We start from the raw sequence: 23,284 nt of genomic DNA, 5'->3' as shown, positions 1-23,284 counted from the left end.
AGAAACTTGCTTTAAAAAAATGAAAACTGAAATTCTCAGGAAGCAAAAATTCTGTGACCTTTGTAGAATGCTTTAAAAATTGTTATAATACACTCTGACAGTGATTTCCTTCTACTGAAAACTTGTGTAAATATTTTGGGCTGGCACAAGAAAGCATCTGGATCAATTATGTCTTTAATAAAGTTGGGATGGGAAATTTTAATCCAACCATTCCTAGATCTTCCGGGTCTCCTTTCTTCAGGTGTATTAACCACCCCTTTCCAAGTTTCCCATGTTCAAAAGGGGGCCAGATGCAATACTGAGCTCCCAGCCCTCGTATGTAAAACAAGTTGCACCTTTTGGAGTTGCGCCAGGTAAGCCAAACGTAATGACAAACTTGTTTTCCTCCAGTTCTTGCCGGTCACTATTGTTTTACCAGTGACTGTTCAAGGTTTGTTAAATATCTAAACATCTCCAGCCAAGTACAGCCAATACCAATGGAGAATCGTTCCTGGTAAACACATGCAGCTTTGTTGTAAGTCTGTTTTCCACCCCCCACTTTTGAGACCCGGTGTTGCGTTACAGTTTAGGGTGGTCCTGGGGCTACTTAAGTTTCTTACAGTCATCGCCAAAAAATCTCCACAGGGACCGACATGCAAAACTGTGATTTCTATAAGTCACAGCTGGTCCCGGGTAAACAAAGCAAAGCAAGACTTATTGTCAGTACAAAGTTCCAGCTCCACTTTCTTCTATTTGCAAGTGGAAATATATACCATTTGAGAACTAACCAGTGTCCTAATATAAACACAAATTGCTTTACAAGCCTTTAAAACCTTTGTCAAGGCCAATGGGTTGGATCTTATGCATACAGACTTGAGAACAGGTCCCACAGGACACAATGGAGCTTACTTCTGAGTAGACCTGCACTGGTTTGCACTGGTGAGTTCAGCAAAATTGACGCCTATAGATTTCAGAGGGGACCGAGACTGCGAACCTAACCCCACTTGATGGAGCCAGCCTCAATGAATTCAATAGGACCTACTTCTGAGTAGACACAGTTAGGACTGTGCTGTTAGTCAGACCTAGCTTGATTCATTCATTTCAACTAACTTAGGCTCAAGTCCTAAACACACTTACTAGGAAGTCAGATTCATTAAACACAGAGGAATTTACTACTGAGTAAGCCTGCAAATGATTATGCTGCACCGCTGGATCTACCCCAATGTGTTGTACGCCGACCATTTCAAACAGCATGAGTTCATGTTTTATATGTTGGAGGCCGTCCAGAATGGCTGATGTTGTTATTGTTGTTGTTTCCACCACTTCTTGATTCTTCCAGTGGGAGCTTGTCTCCCATTGGAGAAAACATCCAGAATGGTAGCAGAATTATTCTATTGCAACAAAAATAAGTAAGAGTCTTGCAGCACCTTAAAGACTAACACATTTCCAATGGTGCAAATCCACTTCGTTAGATGCCTGAGGCCTTATTCTCAGCTGGAAGAAATGTTTATATACAGTGGTGCTAGGGCATGGGGGAAAGTGAACAGGGAAGTCGAATGCTCTCTGTGCTTTATTTTGCACACTTTTTGTGCTCTGATAGATACCATGTACTTTCTGGATTTCATTACCATCTGATGAAGCAGCCACTGGTCCATGCCACAATAAATTTCTTACAGTACAGTCATATACATTTTTGAACCAATGATGCTTACTCTCAGGAAAGTGCATATACTGCACTTACCAGGGAGTAAGCTCTATGGAAGTCAACAGGACTTACTTCTGAGTAGATATGATTATGCTGTAAATCTTTAAAATTGCCACAAGACACTTTGGTTCTGAATATTGAAAAATATTGAAAAATAATAGCCATCCCAGAGTTGTCTACATCAAGTTTGGATGCTTCTGCCCTTCAACAGAAGCACTTGCTTCTTTTTTGCAAATAGTCCTGGAGAAACATTTGTTGAATGACACTATGAACATTATTTTTGGGAGTGAAAACAACAATAACCAATGAATCCTCCTTATATTTACTTGGAAGTGAATCCCACTGTGCACAATGGCCCTAATTTCCAGGTAACAATGCATAGGATTGCATCTTAGCCAACTCTTTCTACTCAAGAGGCCAGACGTCATTGTATTCTACTCCCACACGGGTCTTTCAAGCACCCAAAGCAGCCCTGGAGGACAAGGTGTGGCTGTTACATGGAGCCTACACAACATTAAACATGTATTTTAATTTAATGTGCACTTAAAATGCAAATGGCAGCTGCACTGAGGGGAGATTTCCCAATACAAATAGCAGCTCCAGAGAGGCAATTTCTCCCAGGACCACAGCAGGGGAGGGAATAGTTAAACTTCATCTCCCTGCCGGCTGCAACTTTGACCATCATCTCATCATTAGTTCCCCAGTGGCTGCCATTTGTATTTTTAAAAATAGGCACAGTAAATGCAAAAGACACTTTTAACGTAGCAATCCAGTTTGGGAGATACAACGAGAAAACACTCTCGACGGCACACTTGGGAGTTAGCAAATGTGTTCTTGAAATATCACGCTCAGGATATTTGTTTCCAGAGTTTGAAATCATCCCCTCGCAAAGCACTGACGAATGCTGACAGACTACCACAAATGCCCACCATCTGGCAAGAGCGATGCACAGGCGGAAAGCAGATTTCCTCAACACATCCTCTGCTTGGGAATGAGCTGCACAAGTAAAAAAAAGCACGCTGTGTGGTACAGGGTATGTATCTGGGTCACTTAGAAGTGCACACACAGATCCCAGCACAAATCTGGGACCATGTAAAAAGGTAAAGGCAAAGGGACCCCTGACTGTTAGGTCCAGTTGTGTACGACTCTGGGGTTGCGGCGCTCATCTCGCTTTACTGGCCGAGGGAGCTGGCGTACAGCTTCCAGGTCATGTGGCCAGCATGACTAAGCCGCTTCTGGCAAACCAGATCAGCGCATGGAAACGCCATTTACCTTCCCGCCGGAGCGGTACCTATTTATCTACTTGCACTTTGACGTGCTTTCAAACTGGTAGGTTGGCAGGAGCAGGGACCGAGCAACGGGAGCTCACCCCGTTGCGGGGATTCGAACCGCCGACCTTCTGATCGGCAAGCCCTAGGCTCTGTGGTTTAACCCACAGCGCCACCCACGTCCCTCTGGGACCATGTATGGCAGCACCAAACAGGGAGCTGGTGCTGTCAAATCTGACAAGAATGGCCATATTATGAGCAGTCACTGATCTGTGTGCACCAGCATAGGCTCATCTTGTTACTCCAGAGGTTCAGAGCCACTGCTAGAGAAATCTCACCCAATAAATCTCACTGCAACACCCTATTTCAGTTTATCCGGAATTCACAATCAAGATGATTGGAAAATCAAAAAGAAAGGGAGGAGGGAACCAACAGTGCAAACATTTCAGTAATTTCCAATCTACCCCTCCTATTCAGTCTCCTAAGTGGTAGCGCCCTTCTTTAAGAAGCTTTGTCTACTAACATCCAGATTTCCTTGCACTGCAGAAATCCTTAATGGCCGGTAGCATTTGTCTTTAGTACAGAAATACAGGAAGCAGGGTTGGCCCATGACATTGGGGGGGGGGGGCGAGCCACAAAATGGCACCCCGCTTCCTGCCAGGAAAGAAGGGGCGAGTGAAGATCTACATCAGGAACAAGGCGGGAAGAAATATCTACATCAGAATCTGCTGTTCCTGGAACTTGCCACCTGAGGCAGCTGCTTCACCCGGCCTCATGGCAGCTGCTTTATATCAGGTCAGACTGTGAATCCATCTAGCCAAGTTACTGAACCAGCCTTCTCCAAACTGGAGCCCTCTTGGTGTTTGTGGACTACAACTCACATCCGTTCCAGCTAGCAAGGTCAGGGATGATGGGAGTTGTAGTCCGAAATATAAGAAGCGGCTTGTTTGGTCAGGCCAAAGGGTCATCTTGTCTAGCTTCCTCTTTCCCCAGTGACCAACCAGATGAATGTGGGAAGTCCACAAGCAGCACCCAAGTGCAAGATTATGCGCCACGCTTGTGATGCACAGCGACTGGCGTTGAGAGGAATACCTCCGCTAACAGTGAAGGCAGAATAAAGCCATCATGCCTGGTAAGCCACTGACAGCCTTAACCTCCATGAATTTGTCGAACCCTCTTTTAAAGGGACGCGGGTGGCGTTGTGGGTTAAACCACAGAGCCTAGGACTTGCCGATCAGAAGGTCGGCAGTTCGAATCCCCGCAACAGGGTGAGCTCCCGTTGCTCGGTCCCTGCTCCTGCCAACCTAGCAGTTCGAAAGCACGTCAAAGTTCAAGTAGATAAATAGGTACCTCTCCGGTGGGAAGGTAAACGGCATTTCCGTGCACTGCTCTGGTTCGCCAGAAGTGGCTTAGTCATGCTGGCCACATGACCCAGAAACTGTACGCCGGCTCCCTCGGCCAATAAAGCGAGATGAGCACCGCAACCTGAGTCGGCCACAACTGGACCTAATGGTCAGGGGTTCCTTTACCTTTTAAAGCCATCCAAGTTGGCTGCCATCACTACAACTTGCGAGTGAGCTCCATATCTTTACATGTGGAGTGGGAACTAGCTCAGACTAGCAGTGGCTCTCCAGCCTTTCCCATCATTGGCTTCCCAGTGTCCTTTGAACTGGGAAGGCCAGCAACTGAACTGGGACCCACCGCATACACAGCATGGGCTCTACCGCTGATTTATGGTGTGCATCCCCCTAGCCCAGAAGGATCCTTGATTTCACAAGGATCCTGTGATTCTTCTGCTGCATTCGTCGGCAGTCTGTTGTTCCATGATGGAATTCAAAGCAACTTACTTCTGAGCAATGTGTTAGCATCGAGGGTGCGATTCAAGCTGTACTCCTGTCATCCCTTCCCTATCTCACCCTTCTTTTCCCTCACTGCAGCATAGCGATGCTCTCTATAAACATGTTCCTCCCATGTTTGTTTATCTCAATGTGTAAACTGACTTTGGGGCCCACACAGGCCCTGAAGGCCATACAGATTGCCCATGTTTTAGATTCCTGTTTCTCTACCCACACACAGATGGCTTTGGGAAAGGCCCCTTCATCCATTTTCCCATCACACTGTGGCCTTGTTTGCAGGTGATGCTAGGGGAAAACTGCAGGCATACAGTCTCTGGGAGAGCAGCTTGCAGCTGCTTTGCTCTGCCCTGGTTATTTTGGTGCTGTGCTGAGCCAAGCCATGGATTGGCCTAGCCTGTCATCCGAACCTGGGCTGGTGGAAGAAGTGGCTCTCCAGGTGGGAAAGAGCCATCACACTAGCATCCATCACACTAGCATTGCTTACTGGCACAGAGAGCAGTAAGGAAATGGGATGGTTGGTGCAGCACAAATGCACCAGCAGAGCCAACCCAGTGCTCCTGCCAGTGCCGCCGCACTGCACTGACCTACCTCCCCCTCCCACCTGATAAGCAACATCAACTCTCCTGCCAGAAAGCCAGCATAGCAACTCCACTCCACCTAGCAAGCCAATTCTAGCTGATGGGTTAACTCTCTCCAGACTAACCACACACTATAGCCAAAGTATGCCCTATGGTTAACAGCTTATGGTTTGTCCAGGTTGCACTAAACCACGGCTTAGCACACAGTTAGAAACAGGCCTGGAGCTCCTAGGGTTAACCTTAGCCCCTTCTTTGGTATATTTCGGGATATAATTTAAAGCCTCTTCTCCTTTATCAAAAATAATTTATCTGGAATAACAGCAATAGTGTTGTTCTCTCTTTATTCCTTTTTTTTAATCCACAGATTAAAAAAAAATCCTTTTAAATATTATTTTTGCAATCTTCCTGGTTGCCTTTACAAAGTAGTGGAGAACCTGTACTGAGCAAAGAATTCTTTCTATTTAATAATACTGATTTGAGCCTTCTGGTGTTCATGTAAGGAAGACTGGACAATTTATGCAAAAGTGACAATTATCAGCAGACTGAAGATAACCCCGAAATGCATATGAGAAAATTTGCAAGGGGGGGAAACAAATCCATAACAACTGTAGCATAGACTTTTAAGAGGCAGGAGGTTGCAGGGTGGGAAGGAAAACATCCCTGCCAGCTGGGTGGGGAGTGAGAACAGAATAGAGTGTCTGGAACAGGAAGATAGGGACACAAACATATATATACACACACATATAAAGTGTAAAATAAAACCATTGTCTGGATAGGCCACTTCCTGTTTCATTCTGAGAAGCTATTTTTAAGACATTCCCAGGAGCAGGAGGAGTTGCCCATCAACATCAACAGGGAAATTAAAGAATTGAACAAGCTTGTCCACCATTACCCCACTCTCCCAAACAGCAATGGCGGTGGCGGGTGGGGGAAAGGAAACCCCACTCAAAAAAGAAGTCTAGTGAGAACTGAACAACTCAAGTGGGTATGGAATGCTGGCTTGACTGCTGGGAGGCAGGGCAAGGAAATAACATGAGAGGAAGGGGAATGGAATAGAGTGGAGCCACTGGAGACATCAACATGAACACACGATTTTGTTGTAGCACCTCAACTTATATTGGCGGTAAAATCAAATGTACTGTTTCCATTGACTTGCTTCCAAAGAGGTTAAACTCCAGTGGGCTACACTGCGGCATTTGATTTGTTCCAGGGCTCACCCCCAACGACTTGAGCTCAGAATTAATTTTCAGTGGTACAACTCAGCCAAAGTGTCCCTAAGTATGCACTAAGCAGCAGCATCTAGTCCTAGTCCTCACACACCTGAGACCCCCTAGCAGGGAAAGAGGCCTTCGCTTGCACATCACATCCCAGCAGGGCCTACCAGTGCTGACGCCCACCTGAGCTGTGGCCGTTGTAAAGCCATTATTTTCATGTTCCCACAATGCCCCAGAGGCACATTACACAAGGACATGAAAATGGAAGGTGACTCACAAGCAGCCATCACAGAGGCTGCCTCTTGCTTGCTCCTAGTAAACCCGCCATATGAATGGCCCTGCAGGCAACGGAGGGGGCTCACAGGAGGGCATTTTCTGAGGGGGTCCTTCACTCCCGGTTTCAACTTTGCACACCTGCTCAAGTTTACGTGTGCAGAGGAATTAAAAGAAGCATGAAGAGGTTCATGAAGAGTTGATTCAAGTCTGGCCCTAGGGGGATGAGCCCTGTTTTCTGTGCCAAGGTTGAAGTATCAAAGATATTGCACTGAGAACCAGCAGTCAGCATGTCAGACTTGGGCCCGAGAAACCCGGGTTCAAATTCCCACTCAGCCATGAAGCTCACTGGGTGACCTGGGGCCAGTTATACCATTGCAGCCTAACCTATCACACGGGGTTGTAGCTTGGATAAAACTGGGAGGTGTTTGAATGAGGCTGGGTGGTGGAAGAATGATGCACACTACCTTAAGCTCCTTGGAGGAAAGGAAGGAAAATAAATGATAAAGGTAAGCTCCTCTGAGCGGATGCAAACTCCTTCACCAACAATGGTCACTTTTGTGTATTTTTATTTATTTTTTTAAAAAACTGAGGTTATATCCCACCTTCTTCCCCATAGAGCTCAGGATTGCTTGCATAGTTCTCCCCCTCCTCATTTAATCCCCACAACAACCCTGTGAGGTAGGTCAGGCTGCGAGTGAGTGACCGGCCCAGTGAGCTTCATGGCCGAGTGGGATTCGAATCCTGGTCCCCGAAGTCCTAGTCCATGAAACACACATGGATTTGTGTGATGTAATTTCCATGTAGGAAATAGCATAAAACTCTACACCGGATGAGAGTGCTCAGATGTACTGGTTAGTCTTTGTATATCTTAACAGACCCACCTGTATTTCTCAACACTGGACTACACTCAGAAACTGCCTTATAGCAAGTCAAAGCTTTGGCCCCACTAAGTCAGTATTGTCTGCGCTGACTGGTAGCAACTCTCTGGGGCTTCGGGCTGAAGGGGGGGGGTGTCTTCTCCCAGACCCGTCCTTTTCCCCACCACTGATCTTACACGTCCCAGCCAGGCCTAGCGTTGCCCCTGACTCTTTTGAGTCGCCTCCCTGCACTCAAGAGCAGCCCCCAAGCCTTCATTCTGCTCGCTTCGCCTCCCCCCAAGCTATTTCCTCCCCAGACTTACTTGAGGAAGTATCTCTGGCCCGTGTGCGTGAGTGCCATCTCCCAGCCGGGAGGCAGCGGCAGCTCGTCCGTCACGTCGTAGGATTGCTGGCGGAGGTGCGCATGTTGCTGGGCCTGGCTCGGGGTGGCCCCGGCCCCGGCGCCCAGCTGCAGGGAGGCGGGCGACGAGTGCGAGCGGACGTGGTGGGCTCCGACGGCAGCGCTGCTGAGCCGCGGCGGGTGGCTGCCTGAGTCGGTGCTGGACTGCCGGGAGTGGGAGCCCGAATCGGGCTCCTTGAAGAAGGACTCTGGCAGGATCTTTTTCCTCCACGAGCTGGGCTTGGGGTTCATGACCGAGTTGAAGAGAGCCTCCAGGTCGGTGTCCAGATCCTGCGTGACATGGATCACCTGCTGCCCCGGCGGGGGAGGGACGCCAGCAGGGTTCATTTTCGCCACCTTTTCCCGAACTTTTCTTTCCCGAACTTTGGGCGGGGAAGTCGAGTCTCTGGAGCAAATCTCTGGGGTTTCGCCCTCTTAAATCGCCAGTTTCCAACCCCCGTCGCACAAAATAAGTATTTTGCAGTGAGGGTCCAAAAGAGACCCGAAAGTCATCCGAGACACGAGATGCAAATAATGATGATGATGATGATAAGCTTCTTCAAACCCTTCCAAAGCTAAACTTATCCGAGCGCCCTTTTTTTTTTCCTTTCCCCTTCTCCCCAGAGGCCCCGGCGGCTCCAAGGCAGCCGTCCCCTCCCTCCCAAAACTTTTTATCTCGCAGGATCTCCCAGAGTACACATGAAGCACGTCCAAGTCAGGCCCCGGCGGAAAGTTATGCAACTTTTCTTTTCTTTGCTGTCCCTCCCCGCTGCAACTGCAGAGATTTGTTACAATTCCCTCTTAAGAAAGCAGCTCCTTTAAAGGACTAGTTGGTGTGTGTTGGGGAGGTGGGGGTAGATCTGCAGCCGCGGCTGTCACGGGAGGGAGGAAAGGAGGGCTCAGCCTCGCCGCCCGGAATTCCAGAGGAGGCCTGAGGCTCGAGTGAAAGCTTCGGAGGGGCTTGAACGTTCTGATTTGGAACGCTGGCGCTCCCGTGAACGTTCCGATTTCGAACGCCGAGGTTTCCAGGGGGGTCTTGCCAGCGTTCGGTTCCCAGGCCTGACCGAAGATTCCTCCCCCTGCCTGGCCGAGCGCAAAAAAAAAAAGTTTTTGATTTTTCTTAAAGGGTGGGTGGGCAGAAAACCGATCTTTTGCGGGGGAGAAAGAGGGGAAGGGGGTCCCCTTTCCCGTTCACATACCCATGGTCCGGATCTTGAAGAGCTGAGTACTTCCCGCCGTGGTAGTGGCGGCAGCGGCGGCTGCTTTGGGACTATCCCAAACAAAGTTACCCAAAACTCTCAGGGCGGCGCAGAAAGTTTGGCAGCTGCATTATTCATGAGCTCAGTGTCTGGGACCAGCCCGATTACACGGTACACCCACTGAGAGTCCTCCCACGGCTCAGCTGAGAGCCGGACCCTGCTGGATTTTTTTTCCCCAGCTGGGATAGAGGAGCCTCCTGCGGGTGGGTTTAGGGAGTTTTACGGGGATCTTGGACGGAAATCCAGCGGGGGTTATGACTAATACATCGGGCGAAGGAAGCGTGCCACCGCTTCCTGCGGGACTCTCCCTAATAAGGAATCGTACAAAGAGGGGGAGGGGGTACCGTGCAGAAAACCAGCTCGTCCCTGTCGCTCGTTTGGGGGCGGCCTCGCCTTTATCAGACTGGCCGAAACTACCATTAAATACTTCCCTGAAGCCACTTAGCCGCTTTTTCTCAGATATTCAGTGGGACTTTCATATGCAAAAAGGAGTTTGAGCACAGCTCAGGGTTAGGCTCTGACAGATCCTGCATTGAGAGTCGCATCGCAAACGGCATGGTAGGAATGTGTCCGCCCCCCGTCCCCGGTTGCAGGTTCCCACAGGTGCCTGGTGACTGTGAGAGGAAGAGATATGTGGAGGGTTTCTATAGCTCCTCAGTGCTGATGCTTCGATTGGGAGCCTCTCCCCTTCTTTCCCCTGCCCGTTGCAAAGATACTACCGTGCTTAATCAGTCCATTGGATTTCATCTACTAAAACTGTAATCCAAACCCCATTTACCTGGGAGTAAATTCCATTGAATTAAATAGGGCATTGAATGGTTAAGATTGTGCCTTTTAAAAACTGCAATGGTAAGCATTCTCTCAAGTCCAAAATAGCTGTGTTGGCCCATGAAACATATTCTTTTGTTTATTTGACTCAAGTCTCTCATGTTACCTGTGGTGCTGGTCTTAACACAAAGAGCAAAGTCATGCAACCCACATATCACAGTATAATGCAGTACAGCTTCTGCTTATTTTCCTCTAGAGCTCTTGCATATTACAGTGGTACCTCGGGTTACAGACGCTTCAGGTTACAGACTCCGCTAACCCAGAAATAGTACCTCAGGTTAAGAACTATGCTTCAGGATGAGAACAGAAATCGTGCGGCGGCGGCAGCAGCAGTGGGAGGCCCCATTAGTTAAAGTGGTGCTTCAGATTAAGAACAGTTTCAGGTTAAGAACGGACCTCTGGAACGAATTACGTAAGTACTTAACCCGAGGTACCATTGTAGTTGAGGATATCCATAGCTAACAAATAGAAACTGCACTGCTTCTTTGCTTTCTGTCCCGAGCAACGTTGCATAGAAAAATCTTGTGGCCTGCCTTCAGCCAATCAAAACAGTAGAACTAACTTTTCTCCCCAAGAAAAGGATTGCTGTAATTACCCATTTCCTGAGAACTTTGTCAACCCTTCTGGTTTCTATCCTTCTGGGTTCAGGCACTGTTTTGGGGTAGAAACCAGCCTTAGCCTTCAGGAGTGGGCTGTGTATGACCTTGTAGCTCTTACTTGATCTCTTGGGAATGTTTAATACCACTGACCACACGGGGCCAGATTAAGACCTTTAGAGGCTGTAAGCACCTAAAAGATTTTGGTGCCCCCATATATATCTAATTAAAAATATAAACAATAATAAACCGTAAAATTAACTTTTGTTTTTAGAAATTAAACAAAACCTATAGCAAGATGGGAAATGATCTTTATTTTGTGTATACCTCCACTTTATTTAAATTTTTTTGTGGGGGGGGAGAATTCTCCCAATTTGTCTAAATGCATAGTCTTTGATCAGATCCTCAAAACAAATCTTATGTAACACATCTGCTTCTATACTTAATAGAGTTAAGGCATCCAGCCTGCCTTGTTGCATAGTTGTTCTGTTGGGGTTTTCAATATACCTCAACTGAGAAAATGAATACTCTGCTGAGCAATTTGTGATTATTAATGTTAAAAAAAATACGAAGGCAAATTTCTACATTTTGTTGTGTTCCCAAGTTCAAGGTATATCATTAATCTCCATTATTACTATTTTTAGTATTACTATCTTATTATTTTTATTATTACATATATATGTATGCAATTTCCCCATTTATTATGGGAGCCTTTATTTGTGGAGCCTGGTTTAGCTGTGCCATATGGTCCATGGTAAATCCGGCAATGGAAAACTTCTGTACCTTCCCTAGATGCCCTAAGCACATGCTTATTTTGCTTAATGGTTAATCCAGCCCTGTGACCATAGTATCCTCCTGAACAATCTGTGCAAGTTGGTGGCACTTTTTTTTGTTAAGTGCTTTGATTCATAACAATGCATTTCCCTGTACATGTGAGCAGTCCCAGTTGCCTTGCCCGTGCGCTTCCATGAATAACGTGGTGTTTGTACCATAGATAAAGTTAGCAAATCCCACACCGCAATATTTTTCGGTATAGTGATATTTTTTCAGGTTTCCAGTTGCAATGTTATGTTATCCAAGGGCATCCTTCTCAAGTCAGCTCACGCACAGGAGGTGACATCCTGTATGAACCAAACATGGTTGCTTATTTCAAGCACAACAACAATTTTGACCATAGGTTGGTGCTATTTCCTTTTGCGTAGTAACATCAGCCAGCACTTAGGGGATGGAGAATTTCTCCTCTGTATGAGTAGCGGCTGGCCCAAAAATAAAAAAAAGTAATTACAAGAAATTAGCCTGAATACAAATACATATAAAATATTACTGTATATGTTTCTTTATTCAGATCAGAAAAGATAAGAAGGAAAAATGTTTGGTCATTATACCAATAAGCTGTACAGCACATTATGCAAAAGGCAGCTGTACATAAAATTAGAAAAGCTTACATGTTCAACTAATATTGATGTCTGGTTAGATTATGATGATTATTCCAACTTGCATCTGACATTATTACTAGATTAGCACCCAAGCAAATTCAGCCCTTAAATGTAATCTCAAGAACTTGGCCGAGGAAAAGTTTTTGACAGGTCCAGTTGCACTGTTGTTTGGCGACACTGGTTTCCATAAGTTTACTGAGATGGCAAATACTACTTGATGTTACGCACTATTCGTCTACAATGATTTGTTTTCATTTCTCCCAAAGCTTGTTCCAGTTGCTGAATCAGGTGAAGCAACGTCGCAGGGTCGGTCTGTAATATTTGAGTAGTTTGGTTTCCATTCTGAGTAAGGTGGAGCTTCAGAGTCACAACAGGTTTAATTTGCTGTCTCAGACTTCTGCTAGCAAGCTATGTAAATAGTGAGGTGAGGAAAAGAAAACTCAGTAAGATTTAAAATGAAGAGATGTGCTAAGAATAGCAATTAACAAAAGCATTCTAATTCTCAGCATTCATAATTCAACAGGGAAATATAGATATATTCTACAGTGTGTACCTACAACATTATGATATCCACCCCTTGATTCAGAAGGACAATTGGATATACTGGGTTAAGAACTAAAATAAGAACCAAACACTATTATCTTCATTGTTATAATTTTGGCCTTTTAAAGTAAAACAAAACCCATGATCAAATGTATCATAAAAATAAATTTAAAATACCAACAATTTTGATTCCTAACTCACCTTTACTTTAACAGTTGTGGCCTAGTTTTGGAGTTCCCCAAGTGTAAGGGAAATACTGGAGAAATAAATCAGGGTCTTATATTCCTATAAACATTACATGGGATAATGTTTCAACTGAGCCACTTTTGCAAAGTCAAATTCTTAAGTGCCAAGGCAGCCAGGTAAATAGAACTTCCATAACAGCTGGTGGCAAAGCACTGAACCTAACTGCTGAAAATACACTTCTGTGTCTAGAAGAAAATCAGTGCTAGGTTGTAGACCCAAGGTACAGTGGTGAAGAAATCCGTTTTGCCCAAGCTAATGAAATTTATAAACTGAGATCTAGAGATCTCTGTTTAATGCTACTAGTTGCGTGCATTTTCTAATCCCAGCGGCAGAAGATGGGGTAGTAAATAGCCAAAGGTGTTAAATTTTTTATAAACAAATTTTAGCCAAAAGCAGCATATTTATCAAGCAAAGCCAGGGGCAGCCGAAATTGCTGAAGGTAAATAAGCTTTGCCTACATTGAAGACTTCGTTCTATATTGTAATGTTTCTAGAAATATAGGATTCTGATTTACTTCCCCAGTACTTTCCTTATACTTGGGGAATTCAGATTAATTTTATGTTTCAATTTTCATGGCAGACTCCAACCCCATGATTACTGAAAATATAGCCAAGTTCCTTGCTGTAGCCATCAAAACTAGGCCACAAAGGGAGGATGAATTTTGAGTCAAATTGCCTGCATTTTTAAAATATTACTTTTTGATTGTTCATGGATTTTGTAATACTCTTATTTTAAAAGGCACAACTGGTGTACATGCAAATAGTCTCCCACCCCACTGCAGCTGTCTTGATAACCCTATGCTGTATCTGAAGTTTATGGTCTGTAGACCAAATAAACTAAACTGGGGGGGGGGGGGGGAATTCCAGGAACTAGTGTTATTTTTTGAGCTTGACTAACCACATGAAATGCTCCCTATTAGGCCTCTTCTGGTGTGGGAGGAACAAGATGAAATGGATAAACATTTCAAAAACAGATCAGTGCCTTTGGTTGGCAATTTCTGGCTTAAGACTAAACTCAGCCCAGGGAAGGTTGGAACACAGATCACTCCCCTCACCTGCCTGGCCAGCTACAGTTGCCACAGGTTCATAATAGGCTGCATACTAGCATGGAGTCAGTAACATAAAGGAGGTGGGAATGAGGATATGGAAGATGAGAAGATCTGAGGAAGATCACAAGTCCTTTCATAGGGTTGGGGGACTTGTTTGAGAGTACCTACATATGCAGGTGGGAGCCTTCTTGCTTTTACTGACTTTATGTAAGATATTCTGGAAGCTTTTCAGCTAAAGAGCAGGGTAAAATGCTTAAGGTGATAGTGAACATTTAAGGGGGGGGTGTACATCTATGTGCTTGTACATGTATGCGAGTCACCCTTGCACTCAGCTCACAAATAACTTTCCACACAATTTGTTTGCTGATTTTTATTATACAGACTAGTTTGCATACTTGACCTCTTACTGGGCTCTGTTAAAGTCGACATTTTCCCCAGTTTCTTAATTCTGTTTTAATTTTTTTTGTTAAGCTACATTTTCAATAGCTTGTTAAATGTCCTCTGATTTAATTTTTCATTTTTTTTAATGGCAAATTTTAGCAACAAGCTGCTGCTTTCAAAATCAATGTTCCAGTTCCATAAAACGTCAATACAATTGTCTGTAACCAGACAGAACACTGGCGTACTGTCTGAGCTAGTTCTGATACACAGATGGGAAATTCTGTCTTAATATTAAAGTACAGCTTCAAAGTACATGGAAGCCTAAGAAGTAGGCTGCATTGTGCTGTTAAATCACTGGGCAACTAACTGTGCAGGTCGCTTTCTACTGTTCTGTCATGAATAACCGTATGCAAAAATGTGTATGAATAATACTACTGCTACCGCTGTAATTTTGAAACTATTGCCTTTAGCAGTTTGTGTCATGCCAAATGTAAACAGCGCTATAAAGATTTTCACCCTTACCTGCACATCTAGTCTCCATTCAAGACTGTGATAACTAGGCAGCTTCGGTGCTAGTTCAGTAAGAATACTTCTGATCTCCTTCCTATTGTCAAGATACAGCTGAAGCAATACGGCATTCAATTCTTCAGAGAATCCTAGTACAAGTATAGAGTCTTGGAAATCTATCTCTGATATCTAAAAATTAAAAATAGAATCTTTAAGTTCCTGATTGCTTCTATTACTGTTTTACTTACAAACATAGGAAACTCCCCTATAGTGAGTTGCAGCATTGGTCCATCTGCCTCCAGATTGCCTACACTGTCTGGCAACAGCTCACCAGGGTTCAGGCAGTAGTAGCCTTTTCCCAGCCCTGCTTGGAAATGCCTGGGGTTAAGCCTGCATGCAAAACAGATGCTCTGCCACTGAGCGATGGCCCTTCCTCTGCTCACAGTCTTTGTAAATTTGTGTAAGGATTGCATTTCCAACTGTGAAATATGTGTGAAAGGAAATCATTTAGTAAGAATTGATTGACTGCAGTCTATTAATACCAAATAGAAAAAGGAAGCAGAGGCCAACATAGAAAGTAATTCACAACATTCATAATGCAACACCATTTACAGAAATATTGGGTGGTATCCAATTAAAGCATACTCTAAGGTTATTTATGTCCACTGATCTGAACGCAGGGTGGATAAAAATCAATGATTTTTAAAAAATAATAAATAAAAATAAATCGGATTTTTTTGATTTAAATCAGATTTTTGAAATAAAATGCTTTTGGAAGGAAAATCTTTCTAAAGATACGTTTTCTATTTAAGTTACATTATAGTCCAAAGGCTATTCATCGGGAAACAAGGATTTGTTTAAAGTTTTTGATGTGTGCTAAAATTCAGTCTAAGGTTTTTTTTAAAAAAAAATTGTTTAACCACATCAGTTAACAAACATGGATACATATGCTATAATGTTATTGTTTTAGTTAAATAAATTGTTTAAATTGTTATTAAGGAAATGATTATTTTTCTCCTTCCAATAAAGTACAGCAGAAAAGTTGTCCAAATATAAACAATAATTTCATAATTACCTGTCTTTGTATTTCTAATAGTATAACCAAATCAGTAATTTTTGATATAACTGTAAAAACTACTCTGAAAATTTATCATTCCAAAAATGAAACCTTCATTTGGGTGTAAATATTAAGATTATACCAGCAGGAATGTTAAAAAATGATTTAAATCAAGTCTTACTTACTAGTGATTTAAATCAATTTGATTTAAATCAAATCCACCCTGTTTGAACGGCTCTATTCTATATCTAACACTGGATACTACCCACAGTTTACAATGTGTACATGCCCTCCTATTCCAAATGTGTATATGATGCATCTCATTTATGACATCCATGGTCAGATGATCATTTTGATACACTGGGCAGAAACTAGAATAAAACCTAAACCTAATCATACAGAAGAAACCGACTGAATTTTTCAGATTTAATCCTCTTAATATACATAAGATTTTATAAAATGGCTTTATCTTTTTGAAAGCTGGTATCCAAAGTAGCACTAAGTCTTGGTCCTGTCAGTGTTTCTTTCTCTTGCCGCCTCCACTCCACATCGGTAGAAATCAGCAGGTGAAGTTTTCCTGATGTGGAGATAAGCATTAACACCTGCTGATAAGCAGCGAAGGGGCTGATATAAAAGAAGTTAGCAACACTATATGGAGGATGCAGCAAAATATGAGTTTTCCTGAGCTTTCAACTGTGACCTTTATTTACACACACACCCCGCCACCGCTGCCCCCAACCCACATATCCAAGAAAGTAAGAAGTTCAAAGCATCTGCCTAGCTCACAAAGAGCACTGTGAGTTACACTTACCATGAGTTTTGAGCTCTCGGTGAGAAGGTATGTCAATCCTTCTACACCATGCTGAATTGTTTCACTACTAACATTAAGTTTTCCTGAAAAACGGGATGAGAAAACATCAAACAGGGATCTGATCCAATACAATATTCATGCAAGTAAATCTCAAATAAAAATAGGTTGCAAATCTAAGCACACTTAGTCTGCATATCCTTACAATATATGGTATATAATAATGGAAAGTAGAGGCAAAAAGAGGCCTCTAGCTTAGAATATTCCACTTGTGTACATGACGATTATGGAGATCAGAGGCCTTAGTAAATAGTGCTTGTATTGTAGACTTAACTAATCTTTGATGCATTTTGTACTACAGCTGCTGTCTCTTCAGAATCTATTAGGGGGGAAAATGTAAACAAGCATCATCTTAACAAATATTTGAGAAAAACAATATAGACCCAGGACCAACCTATATGTTCAGAAAAGTAAGTGACACAGTGCTCCAAGGACTGTGCCACTTAAGAATGCCACTTGGAGACAGCATAATTCCATGTTTCCCTGTGTCAAAATTCCACACCTGTGGAAAACTTGTGTCTGGGAGAAGGAGTCTAAAAGAAAAAAAATTTCACATAGAAGCATTCAAACATGCCACTATTCCTCCTCTACATTCTCATGGCAAACAGTGCTAAGACAGCACCATTTGTTTTCTAAAGACACAGATTGACTTGTACATCAGCAACCCGCAATCTGTTGCATCTGCACCAATGAAAGCTCAGTTCATTTCAGTTGACCTTACACAGGCACTACAGCCTGACAAATCTGCAGGGAATTATTTCAATTTTGTTGCTGCTTTGTAATAACTGGAGGAAGCTACAGGTGTCATCATGTTCCATTCAAATCAAAGATGATGATATATTTGACTCCAAAAAATTCTTAATCAGTAAGCCCTCAACAAGGCAGATTGCTTTCTGAAGTGCTTCTCACCTGCCTCATTTTAACATCACTCCAGGAAGGGATTTTGACTGCCCATCTGTCAACCATGTGACATCATAATGACACAGTGCAATTGACAGGTGGGTGGCCCTGCTCACCTTTCAAATTTGGTCACTGAGGCTGATGCTGATAAGGATCTGGCCCATGGAGCCAAAAAGATTTCCCAACCCTGCTTTAAACAAACCACAATGTCAGGCATGGCTAAAGCAGTAAGCTATTCCCCTCCTGGTTTATATACATGCTCTTACCGGGGGAGGAGCGAAGCAAGCAATTAGGAGCAACGCACACAGTTTGGTTAACTGAGTCAACTGCCTTAGTTTACCTTTGTGTGAAAACACAGCTATTCTAGGTCCAACATATAATTTTTGCAGGACCAACATTGTTACCTCTGAATTGGGCCGATGTCTAGCAGTGTATTGATTCAAGGCCCTTGGAAAATACTGCCCTTTAACCACACTTCTCAAATTCTTACTTGCTGCTCCTTCGTAGATTTTTGGGTTTGTGCCTTTTCTTAGGAACTCCAGTGCAATACGGCCAAATTCATTGACAACTGAAAAGAAAGAAGATTTGTTTGCAGAATTCATTGACAACTGAAAAGAAAAAAAGATTTGTTTGCAGAACCAGGAAACTAGATGATGGCTTGGTTGTAGAAAACCAGATTTCATTAGGAGTAGCTCAACTTAATATGGCTTATTTCAGCCTACTGTAAATTGTGAATCCATTTTTTTAATTTCCACAGGGCAGTTTTTATGGTAGTAAAAGTCAGCAGGAATGGGCACAGTACTAAAGCGTGCATCCTAAATTTCTGATCCTTGTGAATGTAAAGAAATGCATTTTTTGTTATTACAGTTGTGAGATTTCCATTGTGTAGCAGCTAAGGATTGATGGTTTTACCTATATTTGGATAATTTTATTATGTGTCTTTAATCTCTATTTTAAAAATTAGTATTTTACAATATTTTACGTAAACCACTTATTTATTTATTTATTTATTGGCACATAGGTTTTGCTTACTAAAAATATATAAATACCTAGTTGCTGTTACAGGGGACATGGGGCTGCTGAAGACCCCCATCTCTAAATATTTGCCTGAGGACATATGATGTCACCACGTTCGACATCTCCCCACTACCAGGCAGGAGGAGCTAGTGAATTGTGGCAGGGAAATACCAAGTGAGATGATGTCTCAGCATGTTTTAAGAGGGAGATACATGCCAGTGACAGCCACACCTGCCTGCCCAATAACGTCTAGTTAAGAATCTGAGAATGTGAACTGAGAAGTTACTAACTGAAATGTTACCTCTGCTCTATGAATGTGGGGGTCACAGCCCAGCTGCGTGTTTGCTGCCTTGGGCTTCCTCCACAACATGGAGCGTAATAATAAAGACCTATGTTATAGGACTACTGTAAATACTACTAAGATAAAGTATGTGAAGCACTTAGAAAGCTCCAAAGTCCTACTTAAATATTTACTATTAAAAGCTGTAGCTAATCATAAGCTCACACAGAAAATGCATAAAGCAAACATACAGAGGTGGGGAGGAAGCGAGTCTCAGCTCCACGCAGGCCCAAACCTGAAACATCTTGTAAAGTGAACAAATTTATTCACAAATCAGTGCTGATTTCTATTACATACAACTGCAGTACTGTAGGGGAAATGAAGCTAGATTTATTGTGCTAACTGTATCAGTTTGGTATAACTACACTTAAGTGCTGTATAGGACAACAGAGGTGGATTTAAGGGAAGCATGACCAGTTTCCCACAGTTGGTGATGAACCAAGAGGGCACCACAAGGGGTACCACAATGATATAATCGGGACGCGGGTGGCACTGTGGTCTAAACCACTGATCTTCTTGGGCTTGCCGATCAGAAGGTTGGTGGTTACCTTTGCCACAATGATGCCACAGAGGGCGAGAGATGGAGCGGGACGGGGGGGAGAGATGCCGAATTTTGGCATCACCTAGGATGCCACTAAAATTTGAAAGACCGAAGTCCGCCACTGAGGATAATGCTGCAATGCCAACCATGTCTTCTAAGACAGCAAATCCCACCGAATTCAATGGCCTGAACTCGGCCCAGCGCTTTGGAGTGAGGCTCTTCCAAGAGAGATTCTTCTCTCAACCTTGCAGCGTTGGCTGAAAATTTTTCCTATGCCGACCATTCAAGAAAAGCCTTTTCAGTCATGGCGGGCTACCTGCTTTAATTTCTTGAAGTGGTTTTTACAGTGTGCGTGTTTGTGTATGCATGCAGTTGACCTACACAAACATTTTTAAATAAATAAATAAAATGATAATGATAATTTATTCATACCCCACCCACCTGGGTGGGTTTCCTCAGCCACTCTGGGTGGCTTCCAACAAAATATTAAACTATCAACTCAACTGCATGTTAATAGCACATCTAAAAATGAATGTCAGGTAGTCAACATTCACAAAATGTTGAACACCGATTAAAATATACATATTACTGAAAGTTACAACTTCCCTACGAGGCAGGCATGTATGTTTTCTCTCTTACTTGTATAGCACCATCAAAATTACAGTCTCATTTGTTTAAAACTACGCTGAAAAACAATAAAAAGTAGCCAATGGTAAAATACTGCTTTAACTTAAAGGTCTCTCTAAATAAACAAAAATAAAATTTAAAACTACCCTTTCTCTTCTTTTTTCCTCTTCATGTTTGCAATGTTTATAAGTACTGTGCGTTTTCTTCTACAATAAGATTATTGAACTGTCCGATATTTAGTGGCACAAGTAGAAAATAAAATAAATCCAAAAGCAAATAAATTAAAAAGTATAGGCCAACCACTGGATATAAAGCTTCAGACATTGGGAACAATTCGCCAAGCACAGTCGCTGGGGTTAGGGCTGCAGCGTTTTATCCTCTATCAAATTCGATGTAATTTGGCGTTGGTTTGTCAAAAATTTGGAAGACTAATAGGTGTTGTTTGCCGCCGCCACCCCTAAAAAGAAAGAAAAGCACTGCAGCTTTTATCCCCTAATCTCGAAGAGTTGAGGGGTTTTTTTTTTACTTTTCAGGGCTCGATCCCCTAAACGCTTGCCTGGTAGCAAATCCCGTTGAAAGAAACGGGGCTTAACACCGGCAGGGCAATCCTGACCCGTGTCTAACTCACGTCAGAAGAAAGCCCCGTCGACTTCGGTGGGATGTGTCACCAGGCAAATGCGCGCATCCCAAAAAAGGGGGTAGGTTTGGGCTGCAATCCTAACCCGAATGTCTTTTCGCTCGTACCTGAGCTCTCCACCTGGAGAAGGAAGCCCAGGTGCTCCTTATGCTCCTCCGACAGGACCAGCAACATCTTCCGCAGCTTGGCGCCCCCCGCCGACCGAAACCGACGCCGACCGTAACCCCGGCGCCGCTGCTGCGCGTCAGGCGGAAGCTTCCCCCGCAGCCACTGCGGCGCCTCAGCCAAAGCTGCCCGGCCGGGAATCAACTCCCGCGCCGAAGCGTTCCGCCGCCTGATTCTGTCCCCACGCAGTACTGTACTTCAATCCATCCCCTCGCGGGGCGTTTGGGAATCGCTAGGCGGTTGTCAAGCGGCCTCCTGCGGCTGACTGCTGCCTTAATTGCATTCATTAAGGCATAAGCTTTCGTGGAGGTCGCTTCACCAGACGCATGAAGCAGTAGAGAGATATCCCTGCTGTGAGTAACACGTGAATATGGGCGTAGCCAGGATTTATGTTGCGCGCGGGGGGGGGGACCTCCGGTATGCATTTTTTTATTAACTTGATTTTGGGTACTGTTATGTACTGAGTTGAATAGGATCCAAAATGCAGCAGTCTGATTGGTCCTAGAACAATAGGATCCAGAATGCCGCAGTCTGATTGGTCCTAGAACAATAGGCTCCAGAATGCCGCAGTCTGATTGGTCCTAGAACAATAGGCTCCAGAATGCCGCAGTCTGATTGGTCCTAGAACAATAGGCTCCAGAATGCAGCAGTCTCATTGGTCCACAGGAGCCACCCAATCCAGCTCCAGGTGGAAGTGAATCCACAACCTGATTGGCCTACTGGAGAATCCTGGAACTAGCCAATCATGCAGGGCCCATTGTGTAAATAATGTATATAAAGCAGACATTCTTGGGGGAACTTCCATTCCTCCTCACCACTATGAGCTGAATAAAGAGCATGAAATCCACTCCCAACTCAGAGTATATTTCAGGTGCCCCCCTGCACTCCCTTGGCTATGCCTATGCATCTGAAGAGGATTTGGGGCCCCTTCTAGAACAGGGTTTCCCAAACTTGTGTCTCCAGCTGTTTTTGGACTACAGGTTTGGGAAACCCTGCTTTAGAATGGCCGTGGTGGTGGTTTTTTGCAGGTGCATTCTGCAACATGCAGTTGAAGGTCAGAGACCTTCAACAAAATGGTGCATTAAGAGATGGATTTATAGTGGACCACACATCATTCCCCTTTAGAAGTTGTTCTGTGATACATCTGCAGTGTTGCTACACTGCTGCCTTCTGAAGAGCAACGAACGTGGGGCAAACACCCCGCCCTGGACATTTGTGGCATAGAAAGTTGCAGCTATTTTGTTGCAAGTTGTAGGATATGCACCAGTTGGAAAATGAAGCGGCACATGCCTGCCCTGAAGCTTTCGTGGGTACAAACGATATTGAAAGCGGGATCAGAAGTTCCCTGATATCATTGGCACATTGGGAGGGCTTTTGGTCGCATGGGTTGCCAAGGGAACAAGTAGGCCAAAATGGCAGCTTGGCCCATGGAATCAGAACTGTAGAGTTGGGACACCGAGGATCATCTAATCCAACTCCCTGCAGTGTAAGAATCCTGCCCACAGCTGCCCCTAGGTGAGCTCCATGCAGGAACCATATTTCTGCTGATTGGCTCAGCTGTGGCTAAGTGTGGAGACACCCACAACCCCCAAGAAATATTTTCTTTGGGGTTGTACCCCGGATTCAAACCTAGGACTCCTGCATGTGAGACCTAAATTCTTCCACCAAGCTTGGGCTCCTTCTGTAGCCAAATGTTTGTCTTACTATACATGTGCGGTTCATTCTCTACATTCTCTACAACAGTCGTTAAGAGGGGAAGGTCAGAGACAACAAAAAAGGAGATAAAAAGGCACAACTGCTTAATTTCTAAGATTCAGTAAGCTGCAAAATGTGCAAGTGCTTTTACTCTGCTCGAAAGGTTTCACAGCCCGTTTACTTTTTGTATTTCTCCCACACGAGACAGAAGGTTTCAATTTTAATCTACAAATTTAACCCTCAATCCAATTCTCCAAAGACAGCACCTATTGTACACGTTGAGTACTGAAAATAGTCCTCATTACCCAAAGGCTCCATCTCTCTTGAGGCTTCACTTCAGTTTTTTTTTTTTTTAAAGCAATTTATTAGGTTTTACAATAAAAATAAACATAATAAGCAATGTAACATTGATCTTAACATATTTTCACATTTTCTTTAGACTTCCTCACATCTCCCGCTC

The 23,284-nt window shown here is 43.8% G+C and overlaps 2 protein-coding genes across 2 annotated transcripts in view; both read right to left on the bottom strand.

The window, feature by feature from the left end:
- WWTR1 (WW domain containing transcription regulator 1) overlaps positions 1-9,577 on the bottom strand; it is a 93,591-nt gene extending 84,014 nt beyond the window's left edge. The window contains exon 1 of the mRNA XM_081008218.1: positions 8,057-9,577. Within this exon, the coding sequence (XP_080864344.1) occupies positions 8,057-8,481 (425 nt within the window). The 5' untranslated portion in view covers positions 8,482-9,577. The remainder of the gene's footprint in view (positions 1-8,056) is intronic.
- A 2,552-nt stretch (positions 9,578-12,129) lies between these two features.
- Positions 12,130-21,245, bottom strand: COMMD2 (COMM domain containing 2). Its single transcript, XM_081008345.1, has 5 exons — positions 21,072-21,245; positions 18,293-18,370; positions 16,846-16,928; positions 14,993-15,166; positions 12,130-12,660 (listed from the first exon to the last, which is right to left on the bottom strand). Exons 1-5 carry the CDS (start codon positions 21,136-21,138, stop codon positions 12,463-12,465), a joined length of 600 nt encoding a protein of 199 aa, XP_080864471.1. The 5' UTR covers positions 21,139-21,245; the 3' UTR covers positions 12,130-12,462.
- Between the last annotated feature and the right edge of the window lie 2,039 nt (positions 21,246-23,284).

The sequence above is a fragment of the Podarcis pityusensis genome (assembly GCF_964106645.2).
Source record: "Podarcis pityusensis genome assembly, chromosome: 5".
Taxonomy (NCBI): domain Eukaryota; kingdom Metazoa; phylum Chordata; class Lepidosauria; order Squamata; family Lacertidae; genus Podarcis; species Podarcis pityusensis.
The sequence above is the reverse complement of the archived record's forward strand: the minus strand, read 5'-3'. Positions and strand labels throughout refer to the sequence as shown.